At 52.2% G+C, this 22,670-nt stretch overlaps 1 protein-coding gene across 1 annotated transcript in view; it reads right to left on the reverse strand.

The window, feature by feature from the left end:
- Positions 1–17,730, reverse strand: part of PITPNA (phosphatidylinositol transfer protein alpha) — a 43,269-nt gene extending 25,539 nt beyond the window's left edge. The window contains exons 1-4 of the mRNA XM_008009798.3: positions 17,601–17,730; positions 13,509–13,539; positions 7,726–7,871; positions 3,020–3,111 (exon numbers count right to left, since the gene is read on the reverse strand). Of these exons, the coding sequence (XP_008007989.1) occupies positions 3,020–3,111; positions 7,726–7,871; positions 13,509–13,539; positions 17,601–17,620 (289 nt within the window). The 5' untranslated portion in view covers positions 17,621–17,730. The remainder of the gene's footprint in view (positions 1–3,019; positions 3,112–7,725; positions 7,872–13,508; positions 13,540–17,600) is intronic.
- Between the last annotated feature and the right edge of the window lie 4,940 nt (positions 17,731–22,670).

Below are 22,670 nucleotides of genomic sequence, written 5' to 3' on the forward strand. Positions count from 1 at the left end.
ACCCGGGAGGCGGAGCTTGCAGTGAGCAGAGATCCAGCCACTGCCCTCCAGCCTGGGCGACAGAGCAAGACTCCGTCTCATAAAAGAGCAAGTGTCTAACTAAACAGATCCAAGATCCAACACGTCCATTCTGTGTGAAGGTGTATCCTGAACAGGAGGCCAGTACCCACTGAGGAAACCAACCTTCCTTCCCCTACTCCCTGTCTCCATGAAATAGTTAGAAATTATATTTTTCCAGAGGAGCTCCAGTGGCGCGATCGGTAAGTGCAGGGTACTGATACAGAAATTATGTTTTTCTTTTTCTTTTACTTTTGGCCAAGGATCAATATATGAACTAACATTTAATGTGCAGAAAAATGCCCATGTCAGCTGCAACACTCTCCCCAGAATTACACAGAGAACAGGGGCATCTCTCAGTTGGCACAAGCTGTGTACCCAGAACTCTGCCCCAGGCAGGGAGATGTCCACACTATCCGTTTGCCTCGTTTATGCCAAGTTGGCTAAGGTTCTTACAACGCATGCTCACTGCGACTCTCTTAGACGCCAAGAAAATCCACCTTTGGCCCCAGACCAGACACACCCAGCCACACTGCATACTTTTTTTTTTTTTTTAGACAGAGTTTTGCTCTTGTTGCCCAAGCTGGTGTGGAATGGCACGATCTTGGCTCACTGTAACCTCTGCCTCCCGGGTTCAAGTGATTCTCCTGCCTCAGACTCCCGAGTAGCTGGGATTACAGGCACACACCACCATGCCCAGATAATTTTTGTATTTTTAGTAGAAACGGGGTTTCACCAGGTTAGCCACGGCGGTCTTAAACTCCTGACCTCAAGTGATCTGCCCACCTCAGCCTCCCAAAGTGCTAGGATTACAGACGTGAGCCACCGCATCTAGCCCTGTCTTTTAAGAACATGTGTGCATGCCTCATTTCCAAGAATCTAACTTCTGGCCCAGTGCTTAGGGAGTGGGGAGGGCTGCATTTCAGCTACAGCAAGAAAACTCTAAGGGTTACACATCCCAGACCCCACCAATGACCGCACATCTCCTGATACAAGGTCCTTAAACCTGTGTGGGGCCACCGAGGGTTGGAAAGAGCAATGACCCCGTGTTCTGGATTGCAGTCATTCCCAAAGTCCACAGGATAAGGGTGACATGCATCACGTAAGGATCACAGACTCATCAGACTGTAGGGAGTGCCAGGTGCCAACAAAGAAAGCAAGTGAAGGACGACAGGTCAGCAGAGGCTGCAGGGAGGACACCTCAGCCCAACACTGTCTATACCCACACATGGAGGCTGGCGGGAGGAAAGGTCACCCACCTCACAGACAAGTGCCAGGGGACCTCTCAGGACTCCCCAGGGTTATGAATCAGTACCAGCCTAAGCTGCCTCCCAGGTTCAAGTGATTCTCCTGCCTCAGACTCCCAAGTAGTCTGAGTCTGTTGAGGCCTAAGCCCTCCCAACAGGTCTAGTCCTAGATGGCCCTGGAAACCTAGGAATCTTGGAAAGCTAAGAATCTGAATCACCCAAATAAATCCAAGAATGTCTGGACTAGAATAGAAAGTTCTCTGTGGAGGTTCAAATCTTTCCTTTCCAGAAACTCTATGCAGGAGACTGGCCAAGATTAAGAAAATAATTCCACCCTATCCTCAACTACAGAACATGCTGTTTCAGCAGAAGCCACAGTTCATTCATATGATGGAATACTACGCAGTTATTATAAATAAAAAATATTAAAAAAAACAACAAATACCAGACACCTTAGTGACGGGGAAAATGTTCTCTATTCACTGAAGAAAAATGAGAAACTTAGGCCAGGCACGGTGGCTCATGCCTGTAATGCCACACTTTGGGAGGCCAAGGTGGGAGGATCGCTTGAGCCCAGGAATTTGAGACCAGCCTGGGCAACATGGTGAGACCCCATCTCTACAAACAAACAAACAAACAAAAAAACTAGCCGGACATAATGGTACACGCCTATAGTCCCAGCTATTTGGGAGGTTGAGGCAGAAGGATCACTTGAGCCTGGGAGGTTAAGGCTGCAGTGAGCTGTGGTTGCGCCACTGGACACCAGCCTGGACAACAGAGTAAGACAAAAAAAGCGATTAAAAAATTAGTAATCATATGAGTAATCCCAGCACTTTGGGAGGCTGAGGCGGGTGGATCACTTGAAGTCAGGAGTTCGAGCCCAGCCTGGCCAACATGGTGAAAACCCATCTCTACTAAAAATACAAAAATTAGCTGGGCATGGTGGCGGGCGCCTGTAATCCCAGCTACTTGTATGGCTGAGGCATGAGAATCGCTTGAACCCGGGAGGCGGAGGAGGCTGCAGTGAGCTGAGATTGTGCCATTGCTCTTCAGCCTGGGTGACAGAGCCACGCTCCAACTCACACACACACAAAAAATTAGTAATGATCTAAAATTTGTCTAGAAAATGTGTCTGAGTCGGGTGCAGTGGCTCACATCTGTAATCCCAGCACTTTGGGAGGGCAAGGTGGGCGGATCACCTGAGGTCAGGAGTTCAAGACTAACCTAGGCTCCATCTCTACTAAAATACAAAAAAATTAGCCAGGTGTGGTGGCGTGCGCCTGTAATCCCAGCTACTTGGGAGGCTGAGGCAGCAGAAATGCTTGAACCCAGGAGCCAGAGGTTGCAGTGAGCCGAGATCATGCCACTGCACTCCAGCCTGGGCAACAGAGTGAGACTTCATCTCCAAAAAAATGAACAAATAAATAAAAACAAAAATGACCAGAAAAATATACTAAAATCTTATAATGAATAACAACAATCAAAATTATTATAGCATCCCCAAGTGAGAGACTGGCTGTATGCTCTCAGGCCATGACGACTGCTGCCTCCCCCCGGGCTGTCCACCACGTTGTGCTGGACACAGCACTGCTACCCACTAGCAGCCCGAAGGGGCCCCAGCCTGACCCTTTCTCTGACCTCATCTGGAACATGGAGGTGGGACACAGAGCCCTGCTGCTCCCCCGCCCGGCCGATGTGGCCACGTCTGCACTCACCGGTTCTGCAATAAGGGTAGGCATTCCACGCTTTCTCGTGTATATTCAGGGCTCCCTCTGGGGCCAGCATTCGAACAAACGTGGGTACTTTGCTATAGTGGGGAAAAAAAGGATTATAAATAGAGATGGAAGAGAGAAACAAGACAAGAGGCTTTTTAGATCCAGCTTCCTCATGGGGAGTTGACAAGCAAGTTTCCATGAGATGAGTAGGTTACTGGTAGGAGCGAGAAGTTACCTGTCAGAGCCTGACACCCCACCTTGGCTGGCTCCTAACATGTACCCACAACGTGCCCCACCATTCACCAGAAACAGAACCGCACAGGAGACCCCAGGCTACCTGCTGTGGCTTATCACCCATTCCGTCAACACTACACATTTTTCCAGAGGTCGCTGGGCCCAGGGCATTATACTACAAGGTGCGAGAAAAACATACAAAGGAGATGCCTCCAAGCATGAACCAGTCTGGGTTTACGGGCCAGGGTGACTGTCTGACTACTTGGGTATAGGATCCAGGATTATCTGATCTGTTTTCATCAGCTCTCAGAGGCCAGGAGGGCCTCAGACCCATTTGTTTCCCAGGACAAAATATTTTCTTCTACTCAATTCTTTCTTTTTCTTCTTCTTTTTTTTTGTTTGATACAGAGTCTCCTTCCGTCGCCCAGCCTGGGGTGCAGTGGCGCAATCTTGGCTCACTGCAAGCTCTGCCTCCCGGGTTCAAGCAATTCTCCTGCCTCAGCCTCCTGAGTTGCTGGGATTACAGGCGCGTGCCACTATGCCCAGCTAATTTCTGTATTTTTAGTAGAGACAGGGTTTCACCATGTTGGCCAGGCTGGTCTTGAACTCCTGACCTTGTGATCCACCCACTTCAGCCTCCCAACATTCTGGGATTACAGGCGTGAGCCACCATGCCCAGCCCCTTCTACTCAATTCTTATCTCAGGTTAGAGAACAATATGTACAGTATAAGCCCTGCCCTGCCCCTCCTCCCCTTTTTTTTCTGGTGGGTGTGTGATCTGACGTACTAGGAAAACATTTAGAATTTTTTTTTTTTTTTTTTTTTTTTTTTTTTTTTGAGACAGTCTCGCTCTGTCGCCCAGGCTGGAGTGCAGTGGTGCGATCTCAGCTCACTGCAAGCTCTGCCTCCCGGATTCAAGCAATTCTCCTGCTGCAGCCTCCTGAGTAACAGGGACTACAGGCGCCTGCCACCATACCCGGCTAATTTTTTCACCATGTTAGCCAGGATGGTCTCAATCTCCTGACCTTGTGATCCGCCTGCTTCAGCCTCCCAAAGTGCTGGGATCACAGGCGTGAGCCACTGCGCCTGGCCTAGAAAAAATTTTTTAAATTAAAATGAAAATGGTATATATATTCCTTTACCTTTTTTTTTTTTTTTTTTTTTTGAGACAGAGTCTCGGTCTATCGCCAATCTGGAGTGCAGTGGCGCACGCTCAGCTCATTGCAATCTCTGTCTCCTGGGTTCCAGCAATTCTCCTGCCTCAGTGTCCTAAGCAGCTGGGACTGCAGGCATGCGCCACCGCGCCCAGCTAATTTTTGTATTTTTAGTAGAGACGGGGTTTTGTCATGTTAGACAGGCTGGTCTCGAACTCCTGACCTCAGGCAGTCTGCCCGCCTCAGCCTCCTACAGTGCTGGGATTACAGGCGTGAGTCACCGTCCCTGGCCGTCCTTGGTTTCTAACGGATAATCTATCCAGTCTTTGGCAAGCTCTGGCAACCTCATCAGCTTTAGTGCCTCAGGCCTAAGACAGAGCAAACTAGAGCAAACAGCTAACCTGGAGCACCTGGGGCGACCTCTGTGATTCATGAACTCACTGCCATCCCAATTCAGGCCAGCATTTCTAGGTCTAGGCATGGGGACACACAGAGAAACAAACAGATGTGGCTCCTACCCTCAAGGAGTTTCTGGTCTACTGGGGCGTGTAACTAGACAAGGCCAAGCACAACACGGTAAGTTCATGCCATAATGGGGTGGGCACAGGGCCCTGGGCAGCGGAGTGCTGTGAGAACACAAGGCGGGACACGAAGTGCACTGGGCAGGCTCTGCAGAGAAAGTCAGGATGAACCAATGCATGGAACAGAGAGTGGGGCTAAGCTAAGAGACAGAAGGGGGTGGGGTGGGAAAAGCTGGAGAAAAGAGGGAGAAGTTTCGAGTAACCTGTGCAGTACAAGGTGGGGAGTTCAAGGAGACACTTGAAGCTGGATCCTAAAAGAATTTTGTTTTTTTTGAGACAGGGTCTCACTCTGTCGCCCAGGCTGGAGTGCGGTGGTGTGATCATGGCTCACTGGCAGCCTTGACTTCCTGGACTCAGGTGATCCTCCCACCTCAGTGTCCCAAATAGCTGGGACTACAGGTGGACACCACTATGTCTGGCTCATTTTTGTATCTTCTGGTAGAGACAGGGTCTTGCTATGTTGCCCAGGCTGGCTAAAAGGTCCTGTAAGCTATGTCAGAGAGCACGGACTTCATCGCGAAGGCAAAGGGAAGCCGTCGGCAGTTGTGGCGCTGGGAGTGACAGACCATCCAGACTGAACGCTTGAAGCAGTGCGGAGAACTGGAAGGCAGGGAGACTCAGTAGAAGCTGCTGTAGTAATCCAGGCAAGAGAAGGCAAGGAAGGGACATGCTCGAGACACTAAGGAGATGGAGTCAGCAGGACCTGATGTGATATGAAGGACGAGTGCATGTGCGTGTGTGTGTGTGTGTGTGTGTGTGTGTGTGTGTGTGTGTGTGTGTGGGGTGGGGGGCGGGCTCTGCTTTCTGATTTGGGCAGCTAGATGGCTGATACAGTAAAGTTTCTCTTGTCACCATGGGAAGAGGTGTGGCAGCAGTCACTGCTGGCCTTTTCTTCCTTTTTTTTTCAGAAGACAGGCAGGATTTCACTCTGTGGCCCAGGCTGGAGTGCAGTGGCATGACCATGGCTCACTGTGGCCTTGACCTCCTGGGCTCAGGTGATCCTCCCACCTCAGCCTCCTGAGTAGATGGGATTACAGGCACCTGCCACCACACCTGGCTAATTTTGTTTATTTTTTGTAGAGACGGGGTCTCGCTATGTTGCCCAGGCTGGTCTCAAACTCCCGAACTCAAATGATCTGCCCGCCTTGGCTTCACAAAGTGCTGGGATTACAAGTGTGAGTCCCTGAAGCACCCAGCCAGGTCCTACCTTTTATATGAAGAGACCTTGTCTCTGTCACTTTGGTTGGACCAACTTAGTCTTGAGGAAACAACTGGTCCCTTCTACCTAAAATACCAATTCACCATTTCTTTTCAAAATTCTCTTTAAGAAATACAAACACTAGAGGAGCAGCAATAGGAGACATGGAGAAAAAGTGTGCTGGCAAGGAGACTGAGTGATGGCGAGGCTCCTCCCCACTGCACAGCACTGCTCTCCTCGCACCCCGGCACTGAGGTCCTGGACCCTCTGGCGTTAGTACTCTGACACCATCAAAGTGACAGACCACAGTGAAGTGGGGATTTTACCAAATGAAAGTCAACTGATTTCAGTTCAGTTCAGAGACTAGAAATTAAGATCCAGGTTTCAGTTTCACAGCAGTGTGGATGGACTTAATGTCACTGAACTATATACTTAAAAATGGTCACAACGGTGAATTTTATGTTATGTGTACTTTATCACAATTTTTTAAAAGACTCAGGTTTACCTTTTCCAGTTCTGGATAGCTGCTAAAACTAGCTTGGTTTGACTTCCATTCAAGCTGATGTATGATTAACATCATCAATGCCCTTTGGGTCTGCTCATCGTTTACTGAAGTATTACTCTTTTGGTTAGGGATTCAGCAAATTTGTATAGTTTGATATGGATTCCAGTACACAAATCAGTTCAAGCTTCATTTAAAAATACTAATGCGGCCGGGCGCGGTGGCTCAAGCCTGTAATCCCAGCACTTTGGGAGGCCGAGACGGGCGGATCACGAGGTCAGGAGATCGAGACCATCCTGGCTAACACGGTGAAACCCCGTCTCTACTAAAAATACAAAAAACTAGCCGGGCGAGGTGGCGGGCGCCTGTAGTTCCAGCTACTCCGGAGGCTGAGGCAGGAGAATGGCGTAAACCCGGGAGGCGGAGCTTGCAGTGAGCTGAGATCCGGCCACTGCAGTCCAGCCCGGGCTACAGAGCAAGACTCCGTCTCAAAAAAAAAAAAAAAAAAAAAACTAATGCCTTTGATCCAAAGAGAGGTACCAAAATTTCTCTGGTAACCGATTTCACAATATCAGAATTTAAAATCCTACCAGCCCAGCAACTCTAGGAATTCAGTTTTAGGAATATTTGCTAAAGATCTGCATATACAAGGACATCAGAAGATTTACACAGAAGGAGTTTTACTGGATTATGTAGGCATCTGGAAATGACTGACATACGCATCAGGAGAGGAGGGTGAGACAACCTGCAGCACATCTGTACCCCATGACACTGTGAATCCTATGTGGACTTCAGAGACTGAGGCAGACAGAACAGGCCGAGAGAGGCAGCCATGATAAGTAACAAAACAAAATAGAATGGTATATTCCCATCTATATAAATGTGCGTATAACATTTACATAGTCAGTAGATAACTACTAACATTAGTTGTGAAGCTATAACAATTAGTATAAGCCCATCTATATAAAACAATGCAGGAAGTAACACTCATTCACACACGCGGAAGCCAGCATCCAGCCGCTGCCCGCGCTGCGTACCTCTGCAGGTGGTAGATCTTGTGTGTGTACTGGCCTTTCTCACCGTCCTTCTCATAGGGCTCATTCACCAGGACCTCCACGCCTTCGCCACCACCCGTTTCGTTTTTACTGGCCTCAGCCACAGAATACAGCTGCCCTACTTGATACTAAAGGAACAGAGACAGATGTTATTCTCAACACAGACTCTTCTCAATGGTGACACATAATCCAGCTGCCAGTAAGTGTCTAACTGGATCACCCTGGGGTCTCCTCATGCAGGAGCTCACGCTGGAGTTTCCCATCAGGCCTTGCCCAAATCCACCCAAAGCAACAGAGAGTGCTGCTCCATGGCCCCTCCTGACCCATCAGACATGTTTATTCCATCCTTCTCATTTTCACATCATCCATCAGGGTTTCTTTTTATTTATTTTATTTTTTTTGGTAGAGACAGGGTCTTGCTATGTTGCTCAGGCTGGTCTCAAACTCCTGGTCTCAAGCCATCCTCCCACCTTCGCCTCCCAAAGTGCTGACATTATAAGCAGGAGCCACTGTTCCCAGCCAATCCATCAGGATTTAAAGAGGCAGGTGAATCTACTTAACCTCACACCACCATGCAGAAAAGAGATTACAGAGTCCAAAGGAGCTTTTGTGCTGAACCTGCTTCTGGTATTAAGACCCCGGAAGATCTGGGTTGGTTGCTAGAAATCACTTGATCTCACTCATTTAAATAGATCCTAAGACATGATTTCTTGTCAAAGAAAGGTGCTCAGCGCTCTGTGAAATCCACAACCTCAATGGTAAAACTGGCTCATCTACTTGCTGCTTCTCCAGTGTTAGGCCTCTCCTCACTCCGCAAGTAGCTCTTTCAGGCAATGAAACCTCTTGACACTTTCCAGATTCCTGGTGGGGCCGAAGCAAGTCTTCCTCCTTCCCACATTAGATATCACAGATTCCTGCCCCACAGTCTGCCAGCTGCGTACACCCTCTGTGTTGGCACTTACTACACGGCAAAAGCCTAGTTTTCCTTTATTTGGGTCACATGCCACCCTATCAAGTCACCAGTCAACATGATTGGCCTCCTCTGACCCTGTCAGGATGGCTGTGTTAGGGCCAAGGACCTAGGCAGTGCCCGGACTCAGTCCTTCTGCCCTCTTCTCTGAGAAGCCGTCCAGAGGAGAAAACAAGGTGAAAAGAAAATGAACAGCAACATTTGACGCAGGAAGTTATATCTACACCAACAGATGTGTCTTTCCTACCACAGCCCTATCAGGCGTGACAGCTTAGGGAGTGTGAGACAAAGGGAAAAAGCTACGGGATTACCCCACATGCTGGGGGAGGTGCGGGGGGTGACAAAGGGTTTCCTCGAGCTCTACGCCCTCTCCCCCAACTCCTGGTACCCCTGGGGGGAAGGCCAGGGTGTTTCTCTCTCTCTTTTTTTTTGTTTAGACAGAGTCTTGCTCTGTCGCCAGGCTGGAGTGCAGTGGTGCGATCTCGGCTCATGGCAACCTCCACCTCCAGGGTTCAAGCGATTCTCCTGCCTCAGCCTCCCAAGTAGCTGGGATTACAGGCACCGGGTTTTTCTCTCTTTGAGATTAAAAAGAAAGGATGTATCTCTAGGCAGCTGCCACTTAAATCACTGCCTGCAACAGCAAGGAACAGAGGCAGCTTCCAGGGCTGCTTTGCCTCAAACCTGGAAACCTGCTCTACCAGGCAGCTTCCTAAGCACTGCAGGGACATTTCTGGGCAAAATCTGGAAGGTGAAGCAAGGGACCAGGACAATTCACTGCTCACCAAAAGGCTGAAACAGCCCTAACTTTCAAAGCAAAATTCCAGAACAAAATGCCATGAAAAGGGGCAAGCAACCAAGGTTCAGTTAAATCCATAAAGAGGGACATTTGGGTGAAAGCCAGTCACCTCGACCTTGCTAATCCTAAGCTGCATCAGTGCTGCCTCAATGCCCCCTGGAGCCCTAAGCTGTCCCTGTGCCTTTCCAAGTCCACCACCTAGATAGGCACACATGAAAACCCGTCAAGGGGGTCAGGGCTTGGCTGAGCCAGGGGTGCCTAAGAAGGAGCAGAAACTCCGTTTCAGAGAAGAGTCGTAAGAACATCTAACCACTGACTCAGCAATTCTAAAGGACAGGCTGGGGAGAGGGCCTGGTGGAGGGGACGAGGTTCCCGGCTAGTGGTGCCACTTGGGAAGGGGGCCCCCAGGCAGAGACTCATCGCCTTGGTTTCTCTTCAGCTGCCGGAATCAGAGGGCAGGTTCTAAGAGGATCAGCCTGTTGGCTGGCATCTTCCCCCTTTAATCTCTCTTGATATTCTGATCCTTTAATCCCAATGAGACAAGTGAAGGCAGTTTTGTGAATCTAAAGGGGTAAGGAAGACTGGCCTGCACAAGCCACAAGTGAAGGGCGCTTTTCACGTTACAGAGTTCCTTTTGGCACAGCTGCTCTGCCCCCCCGGGAAGGCAGCCAGACTCAGATGGGGCGGAGATAGGAGGAGTGGGGGGGTCAGATCATTAAATCAGATTTTAAAAAACTCCAAGAAGACTGGGGCTCCAGCCTCCTCAGACCTACGATGATGTTTCTTGCTCTTGAGATTTGTTCGCTTGTCCCAAAGAACTAAGTCATTCAACTAAGAAAAACAGAGACTCCACCACTTTGGCACTCTGGGAGGGGGAGCCCAGTGGGTGGGCCTGAAATACGATATGAAACATGTCATAAACAACAGTGCAGCACTGGTCCCACCAACATGGCCCTGTCAGGCTGGCTACCAGAGGGAGAATGGTGCCACAAATCTCTGGAAACAAGAAGTAAAGCAGCCGGCCGACCTGCGCCAGGAAGCACTGGTGGACACACGCACGTCACACAGCCAGGGCCTTCTCGCTCTGCTGCGCAATGCCTGGACACTCAGTGTTAGACCAAAGGCTCCGGCCACCCAGAAGCTAATTTTGCCCCCAAAACACTGCTACAGGCCATCAGAATGATTACACAGGCATGACCTTCTCTTTCTCTTTCTTCACTTTTCCCCCTAAATCAGAAAACTGCAAGGGCCTCAAGTCATGGCCTCCAATTTAGGAAGCGAATCCACCAGCCACATGGCGCTGAGCTGTTCCCATAGGAATTGTGAGTCAGGATGGAGTTATTGACAAAGACTCTGAGAAGGTTGATCATGGCCGGGCGCGGTGGCTCACGCCTGTAATCCCAGCACTTTGGGAGGCCAAGGCGGGCAGATCATGAGGTCAGGAGATCGAAACCATCCTGGCTAACACGGTGAAACCCTAGCTCTACTAAAAATACAAAAAAACTAGCTGGGCGAGGTGGCGGACGCCTGTAGTCCCAGCTACTTGGGAGGCTGAGGCAGGAGAATGGCATGAACCCGGGAGGCAGAGCTTGCAGTGAGCCGAGATCGCGCCACTGCACTCCAGCCTGGGCGACAGAGCAAGACTCCGTCTCAAAAAAAAAAAAAAGGTTGATCATGACTTGTTTCTTCTTCAGCCTTCCCCTCCAAGATTTTTCTAATCCTCTGAAACTAAGTTCTGCTTCAACCCTACCCAGGCCACGTGGTACTTTCTCGTCAATGGTTTCCTGCTGAGAATGGGCTGACCACCGCCAGGCAGACAGCTGAATCCTGATCAGCATTCACTTCCCAAACTTCTGCTCAGACTTCAGGCTCTGACTACCCGACTCCGCCCCACCACTTCCTCAATGCTGCAGAAAAACCATCACAAGCGAAAACCCGCCAGCTGTGGATGCTGTCAAGGTGGAGGTTCCCCTTTCCTTCCAGTCTTGGCCCCACCATCAGCCATCAGTGTCAGGCCCTTCAGCCTCACTCCAAGAGCAGCCCCAGGGGCTCCAGGACAGGCTGGCCCTCCTTGCTATGCAGCCCTTTGTTCCATCAAGAAACTCCCTATCAAAGGATCCATTTCACCCCAATCACCACGCCGAGGAAATCCCAAGTTCCGAACGATCAGGGTGGGATCATCCTGTACAGCAGAGAGGACGTCACTGGACACCTCCCCAAGAGCTGAGTGTGAGGGCGAGGGACATACTGGGCTTTCCTGCTGGGCCTTCTGGTTTGGAAAATCATTGCTTGCTATTTTTAATAAAGACAGCACAGGCTGGGTGAAGTGGCTGACGTCTGTAATCCCAGCACTCTGGGAGGCTGAGGCAGGAGGACTGCTTGAGGCAAGACCAGCCTGGACAACACAGTGAGACTCTATCTCCACTATTTAAAAGAAATATTATAAAATAAAAAAAATAAAGACAGCATGGCCAAAGCAGGTGGGTTAACAAGACCCTTTCCAAGCCAATACCTATTAGCCCAGGCACCTGGTTCTCAGGCCCCAGTGCCGACAGGGATCAGAGCCACCTACCCAGTCATTCCCTCATTTTCCCAGATTCCCAGGTTCCCCAGTCTCGTTTCTCTTTTCTGCCCTTCCCAGAACCCCCAGATCATGGTCAGGGCCCACCTCTGGCCCCTCCCCGGATCCCCACAGCTCTTATCAGATATGTAGCCCACCCGTGGAGGCAATCCTCTAAAGGGCCAATGTCTGCCCACCCCTCTCAGGGGCCAACAAGCCTGGATGTCTGTCTCAGCTAAATGTGCTGCAGGCTCTGTTGGCCTGATTTCATTTTTCAAAGGTCCAGTTCATATTTGGAACAGAGTGGAAGTTATCACAGGAGCTTCATGCTGACACTGCAGGAAAGAGAGACGAAGCCCAGTGACTGGAGGCACTATACTGACTGATGAACCTCACCCAAACTCGAGTTTAACTGGAAGCTGGGGTGGGGTGGGCTGTGCCAGGAGAGGAGAGTGGAAGAAGCTCAGGGAAAGAGTGAGACAAGGGAGGTTCCGTGACAGTTTTCTGTTGTCCAAGAGACTGACTCTGAGTCAGCATGACCTATGAACCTTCTTACAGCAAATCCTGCTGCCAGATCCCCACACACAAGGATGTCAGACCCAGGAACTATAAAAGGACAGAGGGCAAGTCAAGTCTATTTGTTATTCCCTGCCCTTTGTAAAAGGAGGGTTCTGTGTCTTGGTCTTTCCAGCAGTCACCCATCGTGACTAGGGAGGGCCTCAAGAGATTTCCTGCCCTGCTGGTTTGCTGTACAACCAGAAAGAGCCACGCACACTTGCCAGCTGAGTCATGGAGGTCCCAGAAATGCATACACTTGATCCCATCAATAATGTGTCCCCGCCTGGGTGCGGTGGCTCACGCCTGGAATCCCAGCACTTTGGGAGGCTGAGGTGGGCGGATCCCTTGAGGTCGGGAGTTCGAGACCAGCCTGGCCAACATGGTGAAAGCCCATCTCTATTAAAAATACAAAAATTAGCCGGGTGTGGTGGCACACACCTGTAATCCCAGCAACTTGGGAGGCTGAGGCAGGAGAATTGCTTGAACCCAGGAGGCAGAGGTTGCAGTGAGCCGAGATCACACCACTGCACTGCAGCCTGGGAGACAGAGCGACACTCCATCTCAAAAAAACAAAAACAAAAACAAAAAAAAAACATGTCCCCAAACATGCACAGCCCCAGCAGATAAAAGGGGCTGGTTTAGTCTCTACTCAGAGTCATCCAGCATACCAACAGCTTGGGGCAGGTTGCACACAGTTGCCCAGATATTAAAATTAAGTGCCATTTTTCAACTGAAAGTGGCACCAGGAAAATTCACGTTGAAATCTTTATGTTAGAACAAATAAGAAAACTACATAAAGAGGATGACCACTCAGAGCCCAACTTAGCCAATGGTCACAAACAGTTACACACAACTATGGACTAGAAAGTAAGAGGACTTACCTCATCTACGGACACAGGCAGGATTACTCGACTATAAGAAAGGAAAAAGAGAGTATCAACTTTAGACTGTGTAATCTGCTCGAGACTCTTTAAAGCATCCTCCTAAAACAGTCAGCATTCTATTGTGTAAGACACTAAACTCGGTGCCGCGGTGACCCCCCCCCAGTCAGCATTCTATTGTGTAACACACTAAACTCGGTGCCGGGTGACCCCCCCCAGTCAGCATTCTATTGTGTAAGACACTAAACTCGGTGACGCGGTGATCCCCCCCCCCAGTCAGCATTCTATTGTGTAAGACACTAAACTCGGTGACGCGGTGATCCCCCCCCCAGTCAGCATTCTATTGTGTAAGACACTAAACTCATGATGAAACCTCCCCACCCAGAATGGCCCTCTGAGTGCTCTGAGGACAGGACCCCCTGTGCCTCGGAAGCCTCCCACTTAGAACCCTGCGATTCAGTCCAAACCTGTCCTCCCCCAGCTACTTCCCAGGCCTCCACCTCACATGGAGCTGGACACATGCATGATTAACTTCACCCAAACTTGCCAACGAGTCATCCCCCAGCAGGACCTGCCAGTGAGTCTAGCAAGACAGGTTAACACAGGAGGACCTACTATGGTGAGGATTCAGACCCAAAGAAGAGGCCCTGGGGACTTACATTGCTGTGGATCCAACCTCCCAAGAACAGCCCTCCAGGGGAAAGGCCAGGAAGGGACCAAGCCCCTTGAAGCCTTAATCACCCTAAGAACACACACCAGGCACCTCTGCTCGGGGCCGGATATTACAATCCAAGCTGCTACCATAAGGCCACCGAGAGGGCATTCAACTTATGTCCTAACCTCCAGGAGCTGTCCAAAGGAATCCCAATTTATCATTTCCTTTTCTTCTTCTCCAACTCAAAGACCACCAATTGCTGGAGATGCCACCAATGACCTGCTGGAGAAGCCACGGCCGGCAAAGTCTTCACCAGGGTCACAACCCCACAGAGGTGCTAGGGCTAGCAGCACTTCTCCGGGTGCCTTGCATTTGAAATGCAGGCCAACAGCCAACTCCCAGTTCAAAGCTGTGAGGCGGGAGAGCTAAGACAAAAACTCTTGGTTTTACCCATACAAGTCAAGCCAGTTCCCAAGCTTAGATGCTCGGTCCCCAGACCCTTGCTGGAGCCCTCTGAGTCCTTTTGTGTCTTGTATGTGTAGTGAAGCATTAGTGAAGCATGAGCTGCTGTGCCTTCCGCACGCAGTGGGTTCACCACTCAGGCTCCTTGCTCCAGGCTGGTAAACAGCTATTTTCTAGTTCCACAAAGGTCCCCCAGGAAGCAAGAAGGACACAGAGGAGTCTGAGGAAAACATCACATTACAGGCAAGGCACCAAGCATGAAAGTAGCAGGAAAAACAAAATGGGCTCCAAATCTTTACTGCCTGCTAACAACTCCCTTCCTCCCCAGCCACTCAATAACGTGAATCCTCCAGTTTACTGGATGCGGCCACCGAGGCTCCCCTCCCATTAGACAAGGCCAGCGGTGCAGAAAAATACTCCCGACTTGGAGGCCGGAATTTCCGCACCCTCGGAAGAAACTTCCTAGAAAACAATAAGCCTTTTATCTTCAAGAACAGCAGTCAAAATCACACCCGAGAGTTAGCAGAAATCAAATGAAATAGAATCCTGTTAGACGAAGTGTTGGAAAAATCAACAGGGGCTACCTGCAGACGCTGGGTGGGAACCAAGTCTCACCCAGAAGAGAGTGACATGGGCCAATTCCTGACGGGATGCGCTGAGGCTGCTGGCAGGACAGCTGCACACTCAGACACTGCCCCCTTGCTCCTCAGGAACAAAACCACGTCGGCAGCGATCGGCTACAATTCCAAAGGACAGGGCCACAGAGGAACTGCTGGGCTGGGCCTGGAGCAGGGCTCACTCTAACGTGACCTTCACTCGCACCCTTTCCAGAGGCTGCAGCGCTGCAGCCACAGCCAAGTGTCTCGGATGCCCCTGCTCCTCCCCTGGCCCCTGCCCAGGGATGCACGAACAGGGCACAAGTCGGGCAGGAAGGAAACGCAGATGCCAGGCAGGCTCTGCATCTCCGGCACCTTGGACTTTTCCCTCGCAGGCTTCAAGGGGAGGAGAACAAAGAAGGGGAAAGGAATGCCTCTCTTCAAACCTCACTCAGATCTCTTCTGAAGGTCCCTTCCTCTCCCTGCCTGACCTTCATTTCAAAACCACAGATTTCTAGATTCTAGGATTCATCTGGGAACAGAAAAACGAATCAGAAGGTGGGAAAAGCCTGTCAGTCTGGGCACTGAAGATTAAAACCCAAAGTGCACCACGTTCTCCTGTTGGCATCCTAAAGGTCTTCCTCCTCACCACGAAAAGCTCCGAACCCTGGCTGAATTCACATCAGACTGGATGTCAAGAAACAGAGCGGGTGAGGCCTCAAAATAATGTTCTTCAGATGAGGTATTCAGCTGGGATGCCACGTGGGTCTCGGCTCCCTGTTACCCAAACTCCACTCTGTGCCCTAAATGTCCTAAGCGCCTCCAAGGAGCCAGCATGGTGGGGACGGTCAAAGTGCCTTGCCTGACAAAGTGGAAAGAGCCCTGTGCACGCCTGCCTGGCTGCCGAGAGCACCCCACAAGTTGCTCTCTTTGGCCATCTCCCACTCCTGGGGCTTCTGGCCCTATGCTGCCCACGTGCCTTCCCTCCAGGAAAGCAGTTTCACTGTAAATTCTGTGCACACACGTGCGCACGCACACGCACACACAGATATGTACACACACACCCCATCTCTCCTCTTAGGGAGGAAAAACATCCTGTGATGTTTACTTGGAACCCTGAGCTTCTACAATGGGTCATCTGGTACTTGAAAGATTTAGTACGCCAAACATCTCCACCTGTCCCCCCAGTCCCCGGGATTTCAGGAGCAAACCCATCATCCTGCAACTCCTTCCAGATGTCACCAGTTTCCCACGTACCCCTCTTCACTACTCAAGAACTCCCCACCCCCTTTACCATCTCTCCCCAGTTCACAGCTTCATGGACCCCTCAATTCCTCAAAGAATTTCCCTCTTTGCACCAAGACTGAGAATCCCCTAGAAACAAGCTGGCCCTGGGTCTCTCCCATCTCCAACAACAGGTATACTCATCCACAAACATACTCTCTTTCGGGGCCAGCCTCGACCCTGGTAACTTCCTGGCCACCTACCCAACATTTTCTGGCCTCCTCGCCCAAGTGTCCCCAAAGTCCCAAGCAGTCATCCCAAGCTTGTTCCAAAAGCCTCCTCTTCTGCACCCGCTGCCTCAGCACCACGGTCACTCGGGCCCCCAACTCAGTCCCTTCTGCTTTATCTCCTCTGACCGTTCCCCTGTCGCCCGAGCAGGGCCCTGACTTCCTAGTCCTCCTCCTGCGTCCACTTACCACCACCCCTCACCCGATGCCTAAGACGGCCGCTCCTCCCCATCCCCATCCCGACTCCATCCTGGAGCCTCTGACCCACCCACCCGGCTCTCCGTGTGGACTGTTCGGCCCTCCACCCCTCCACACCGCCGGGAGGCCCTGCCTGCCCCGGTGCGCCTCTTCCTCGGCCCGCGCAGGGCGACCCCACAGCCCTCCCAGCTCTCGGCGTCCCCTCGGCCTCCCCCAGTCCCGGGCCGGCGCTCCGTGCCCTGACCCCGTCTCGGGCCCGGCCTGGCCCTCGCTGTCCCCGGCCTCTCCTCGGGTCCACTTGGGCCTCCGAGCCCCCTGGGCCGCCTCAGGAGCCGTCCGCCCCGGTCGCTCCTCCGTGCCCGTGGGCCCCTCCATGCCCCGGCCGCCCGTCCCTGCCCCGTGGGCCCCGGCTCAGATGCCGAACGTCCCGGCCGCCCGTCCATGCCCCGGTTGCTCCTCCACGTCCCGGCCGCCCTCCGTGCCCCGTGGGCCCCGCCTCAGGTGCCGCCCGCCCCGGATCCCCTCCGTCCCCGCCGGGCCCGCCTCAGGCGCCCCCCGTCCCCGCCGCCCCTCCGTCCATCCGGGCCCTGCGTCCCCCGCCGCGCCGTCGCCCCGGCGGTCGTCCCCACCCTCCCTCCTCCCCGCTTCCGCACGGCCGCCGGACACTCACTACTCCTTGAGCAGCACCATGTCGCTTCGCGGCTCGGTGGCTGCCCGTGGCCCGCCCGGCCTCCCGCCCGCTGCCCGCCGGCCGCTCTCCCCGTGGCCCGGCCCGGCCCGGCTGCCTGTGCGCCTTCGTCGTGGTCTGCTCCGTCCCCGCCGCCCTCGCCGCGGTCGCCGCGCCGGCTCCTGCCGCCCCGGCCTCGTCGCCTCTCGCGCCGCTGCCGACGCCGCCCGGAGCTCCGGTTCCGCAGCGCCGCGCGGGGGCGGGGCGTCTCTGCGGCAACCAGAGCGTCACACGCCGCGGTGCGCGCTGACGTCACGCGGGGCGGAGCCTTCCCGGGCCCACCCTCCCGTCCTTAAATGGGCCGCGGCGCCGGCGTCGGTGCCCAGGTGGCGCCCCTTGGCGAGGGCCAGGCCCGGCAGGAGACGGAGCGGACTCTGGGGTGTCTGTCAGCGCCCTCGGTGTGAACCGCCACGGATGCACGCGGGTGCTGGCTGAGGGGCCTCCCCGGTTGAGGGAACTGAGACCCAGGAAAAGGTTGTGTCAAAAAATATTAATAGCCGCGCGCGGTGGCTGACGCCTGTAATCCCAGCACTTTGGGAGGCTGAGGCAGGTGGATCATGAGGTCAAGAGATCGAGACCATCCTGGCCAACATGGTGAAACCCCGTCTGTACTAAAAATACAAAAACTAGCCGGGCGTGGTGGCGGGCGCCTGTAATCCCGGCTACTCGGGAGGCTGAGGCAGGAGAATTGCTTGAACCCGGGAGGCGGAGGTTGCAGTGAGCCGAGATCGTGCCTGGGGGACAAAAGTGAGACTTCGTCTCCAAAAAAAAGAACAAAACAAAAGAAAGAGAAAAGAAAAGAAAAGAAAAGGGCTGTGAGGCCAGGCGCGGCGGCTCATGCGTGTAATCCCAGGCACACCATGCCTGTAATGCAGCACTCAGGCGGGCGCATCACCTGAGGTCAGGAGTTCGAGACCAGCCTGACCAACATGGCAAAACCCCGTCTCTACTAAAAGTACAAAAATTAGCCGGGCACGGTGGCAGGCGCCTGTAATCCCAGCTGCTTGGGAGGATGAGGCGGGAGAATCGCTTGAATGCGGGAAGCGGAGGTTGCGGTGAGCCGAGATCGCACCATCGCACTCCAGCTGGGGCGACAGAGCGAAACTCTGCCTCAAAAAAAAAAAAAAAAAAAGAGAATGAAAAGGGTTGTGAGAGGTGAGGCACAGGCTTAGCGGCATTACACAGGAGGGGCACCTAATTGAGCGTCAGGGATGTAGTCAGGGAAGGATTCCCGGAGGAAGAGATTCTCAGCTCTGCAGAGGGCTTCGGAGAAGAGGATAGCAGGCAGAGTGAATGCAAAGGCTGGAGGCAAGCGGGAGAGCATGTGCATTTGGAGAACTGACAAGTGAGTGGAACAGAACGTTTCAGGCCTGAGCAGCTCAATAGGGGAGGGTTCCTGGTGGGTGATGATAAGGTATTTGGAGTCCACCCTAAGGGTGATGGGGGGGCATATAAGGGCTCTGAGCAGTGACATAAGCGGGTGTCCTGGGCAAAGGCTCACTCTAGTGGTTGGGTGGACAGAGGGGATGGAGTGCCAGAGCGGAGGCAGGGAGACTGGTGAGGAAGCTGCTGCAGATGTCCAGGTGGACTAGGACATTGGGAGGGAAGAAATGGAAGGGATGGATTCAGGAGCAACTCAGAAGGTAAACTCCATGAGACTTGTTGACTCGTTGGCTGAGAGGAGAGAAAACCACGCAGGTTTCTGGCCTGGGAGCCGGGGTGGACGGTACTGCCTTCTCTGAGAACACAGGTGAGACAGGCTGGCATGGGTGCAGGTAATGCCTCCAGTGCTGGACTCACACTCAGCGCAGGATGCAGAGGGGCATCCAGGGGAGATGGCGAACGGCTGCCCAAGACAGGGACTTGGGAAGGGAGGGTGGAACAGCTGGCCATGTTGCTATCAGGATGCGACTGGCGCCCCAGGTCTGCCCTGAGCACTGCACCTACTTATCAGATCCTAGAGTGGGGGCCGGGCCGGCGCCTCACAACTGGAACCCTAACACTTTGGGAGGCTGGGGTGGCCGAATCACTTGAGACCAGGAGTTTGAGACCAGTCTGGCCAACATGGTAAAACCCCATCTCTACCAAAACAAAAATTAGCTCAGTGTGGTGGCGGGCGCCTGTAGTCTCAGCTACTCGGGAGGGTGAGGCAGGAGAATCACTTGAACCCTGGAGGCAGACGTTGCAGTGAGCCGAGATCACGTCACCACACTCCAGCCTGGTCGACAGAGCAAGACTCTGTCTCAAAAAAAAAAAAAAACAAGCTGACCTTAGGCCGGGCGTGGAGGCTCACGCCTGTCATCCCAGCACTTTGGGAGGCTGAGGCGGGCAGATCATGAGGTCAGGAGATCGAGACCATCCTGGCTAACATGGTGAAACCCTGTCTCTATTAAAAATACACCAAAAAAATTAGCTGGGCATGGTTGCGGGTGCCTGTAGTCCCAGCTACTCGGGAGGCTGAGGCAGGAGAATAGCGTGAACTCGGGAGGCGGAGCTTGCAGTGAGCCGAGATCAAGCCACTTCACTCCAGCCTGGGCAACAGAGCAAGACTCCATCTCAGAAAAAAAAAAAAAAGTCGACCTGACATCATGTCATCTTACCCTTCCAGGTTACAGCGCACGTTCTAGAAATATGCATATTTCTTACAAATGCATAATGCCAGGGCCGGGGGCGGTGGCTCACACCTGTAATCTCAGTACTTTGGGAAGCCAAGGTGGGTAGATCACGAGGTCAGGAGATCGAGACCATCCTGGCTAACACGGTGAAACCCCGTCTCTACTAAAAACACAAAAAAAATTAGCTGGGCATGGTGGCGGGCGCCTGTAGTCCCAGCTACTCGGGAGGCTGAGGCAATAGAATGGCATGAACCCAGGAGGCGGAGCTTACAGTGAGCCAAGATCACACCACTGCACTCCAACCTGTGCGACAGAGCGAGACTCTGTCCCAGAAAAAAAAAACAAAAACAAATGCATAATGCCATTGTCATACTTAACAAAATTAATAATGATTTTCTGATGCTGTCTCATCCCCAGTTCATATTCTAATTTCCCTGCTAATCTAAAAAATGCTATAGTTGCCTTTAGAGAAGTTCAGTATCCAGGCGAGGTCTCTGTATTTTGTTTTTCATATTTTATTTTGAGTTATGTTTTTTCCATCTTTTCCAATAGCAAGTTTGCTGCAGGTGTCCATAGGGGTTAGAGGCAGGGTCACACCACTGTCCAGCTATGCCCCGCTGTAAGCCAACAGTCCCACCCAGGAGACAGACTCCCACTGCCCTGGAGTCCCAGGCCTCCACTTCCTACCTCTGTGACCTTGTGCAAGTGACTTCACCTCTCTGTGTCTCAGCATCTTCACTTGGGAAACAGGGAACATGCCGGTACCCGTGTCATGGGGCTGCTGAGCCTCCTTGGATGAGGCAATGAACATAAAGCAGCTTTGTGCAGTGAGTGGCATATTTCTTTATTATTATTATTATTATTATTATTATTGAGAAAAAGGTGTTTCGAACAAGGAGGGATGGACACTCCTGCCCCTCAGAACTACCTCTAGGCTGGTCACAGTGCCGCACACCTGTAATCCCAGCACTTTGGGAGGCCGAGGTTGGGTGGATCACTTGAGGTCAGGAGTTCGAGACCAGCCTGGCCAACATGGTGAAACCCCGTTTCTACTAAAAATACACAAATTAGCCAGGCATGGTGGTGCACGCCGGTAGTCCCAGCTCCTCGGGAGGCTGAGGCAGGAGAATCCTTTGATCCTGGGATGCAGAGGTTGCAGTAAGCCGAGATCCCACTACTGCACTCCAGCCTGGGGGATAGAGCAAGACTCTGTCTCAAAAACAAAACAAAACAAAACAAAACAAAAAAACCGACTTGTGCATTTCTGCACACTCCAGGCTTAACAGAGGAAAGAAACAAGCAGCTTTCCGGTGCTGTGGATCTCCCTCTCTCTCTGTGTCTCTCTCTCTGTGTCTGCCTCACTCCCTCTCTGTCCTGTCTCTCTCTCTCAAGCTCCCTCTCTCTTCCTGTCTCTCCTGTCCCTTTTGTATCTCTCTGTCTCTCACTTGTGTCTCTCCGTCTGTCCCAGACTGTCTCTCTCTGGACCTCTGTCTCCCTGTCTCATTCTCTCTCTGTTCTCTGTCCCTCCCTCCACATCTCTGTCTCCCTTTAAGACTGCCGTCTCACCTCTGTGGGCTCTGTGTTTCTGCCTCGCTTTACCTCCCTTCCTGTCTCTCCTCTTTGGGCCTTTCCCTCCCCCTCTCTCCCACTTCCTGTGGTCTCAGTCTTTGTTTTTCTCTTTTTTTTTTTTTTTTTTTTTTTTTGAGTCGGAGTCTACAGGCGCCCGCCACCTCACCCGCTAGTTTTTTGTATTTTTTAGTAGAGATGGGGTTTCACCATGTTAGCCAGGATGGTCTCGATCTCCTGACCTCGTGATCCGCCTGTCTCGGCCTCCCAAAGTGCTGGGATTACAGGCTTGAGCCACCGCGCCAGGCCTGTTTTTCTCTTTTTTGAGACAGAATCTCGCTCTGTTGCCCATGCTGGAGTGCAGTGGTGCAATCTCACGCGCCAGGCCTGTTTTTCTCTTTTTTGAGACAGAATCTCGCTCTGTTGCCCATGCTGGAGTGCAGTGGTGCAATCTCAGCTCACTGCAACCTTCATCTCCTGGGGTTCAAATGATTCTCTTGCCTCAGCCTCCCAAGTAGCTGGGACTACAGGCACCCGCCACCACGCCCAGCTAATTTTTGCATTTTTTGTGGAGATAGGGTTTCACCATATTGGCCAGGATGGTCTCAATCTCCTGACCTTGTGATCCTCCCGCCTCGGCCTCCCAAAGTGCTGGGATTACAGGCATGAGCCACTGTGCCTGGCCAATTTTTTTTTTTTTTTTTTTATAGAGACAAAGTCTCATTATGTTGCCCAGGCTGGTTTCAACCTCCTGGGTCCAAACAATCGTCCTGGCTTGGCCTCCCAAATTGTTGGGATTATAGATGTGAGCCACAAGGCCCTGTATTTCCTC

Source organism: Chlorocebus sabaeus, chromosome 16 (assembly GCF_047675955.1).
Source record: "Chlorocebus sabaeus isolate Y175 chromosome 16, mChlSab1.0.hap1, whole genome shotgun sequence".
Classification (NCBI taxonomy): Eukaryota; Metazoa; Chordata; class Mammalia; order Primates; family Cercopithecidae; genus Chlorocebus; species Chlorocebus sabaeus.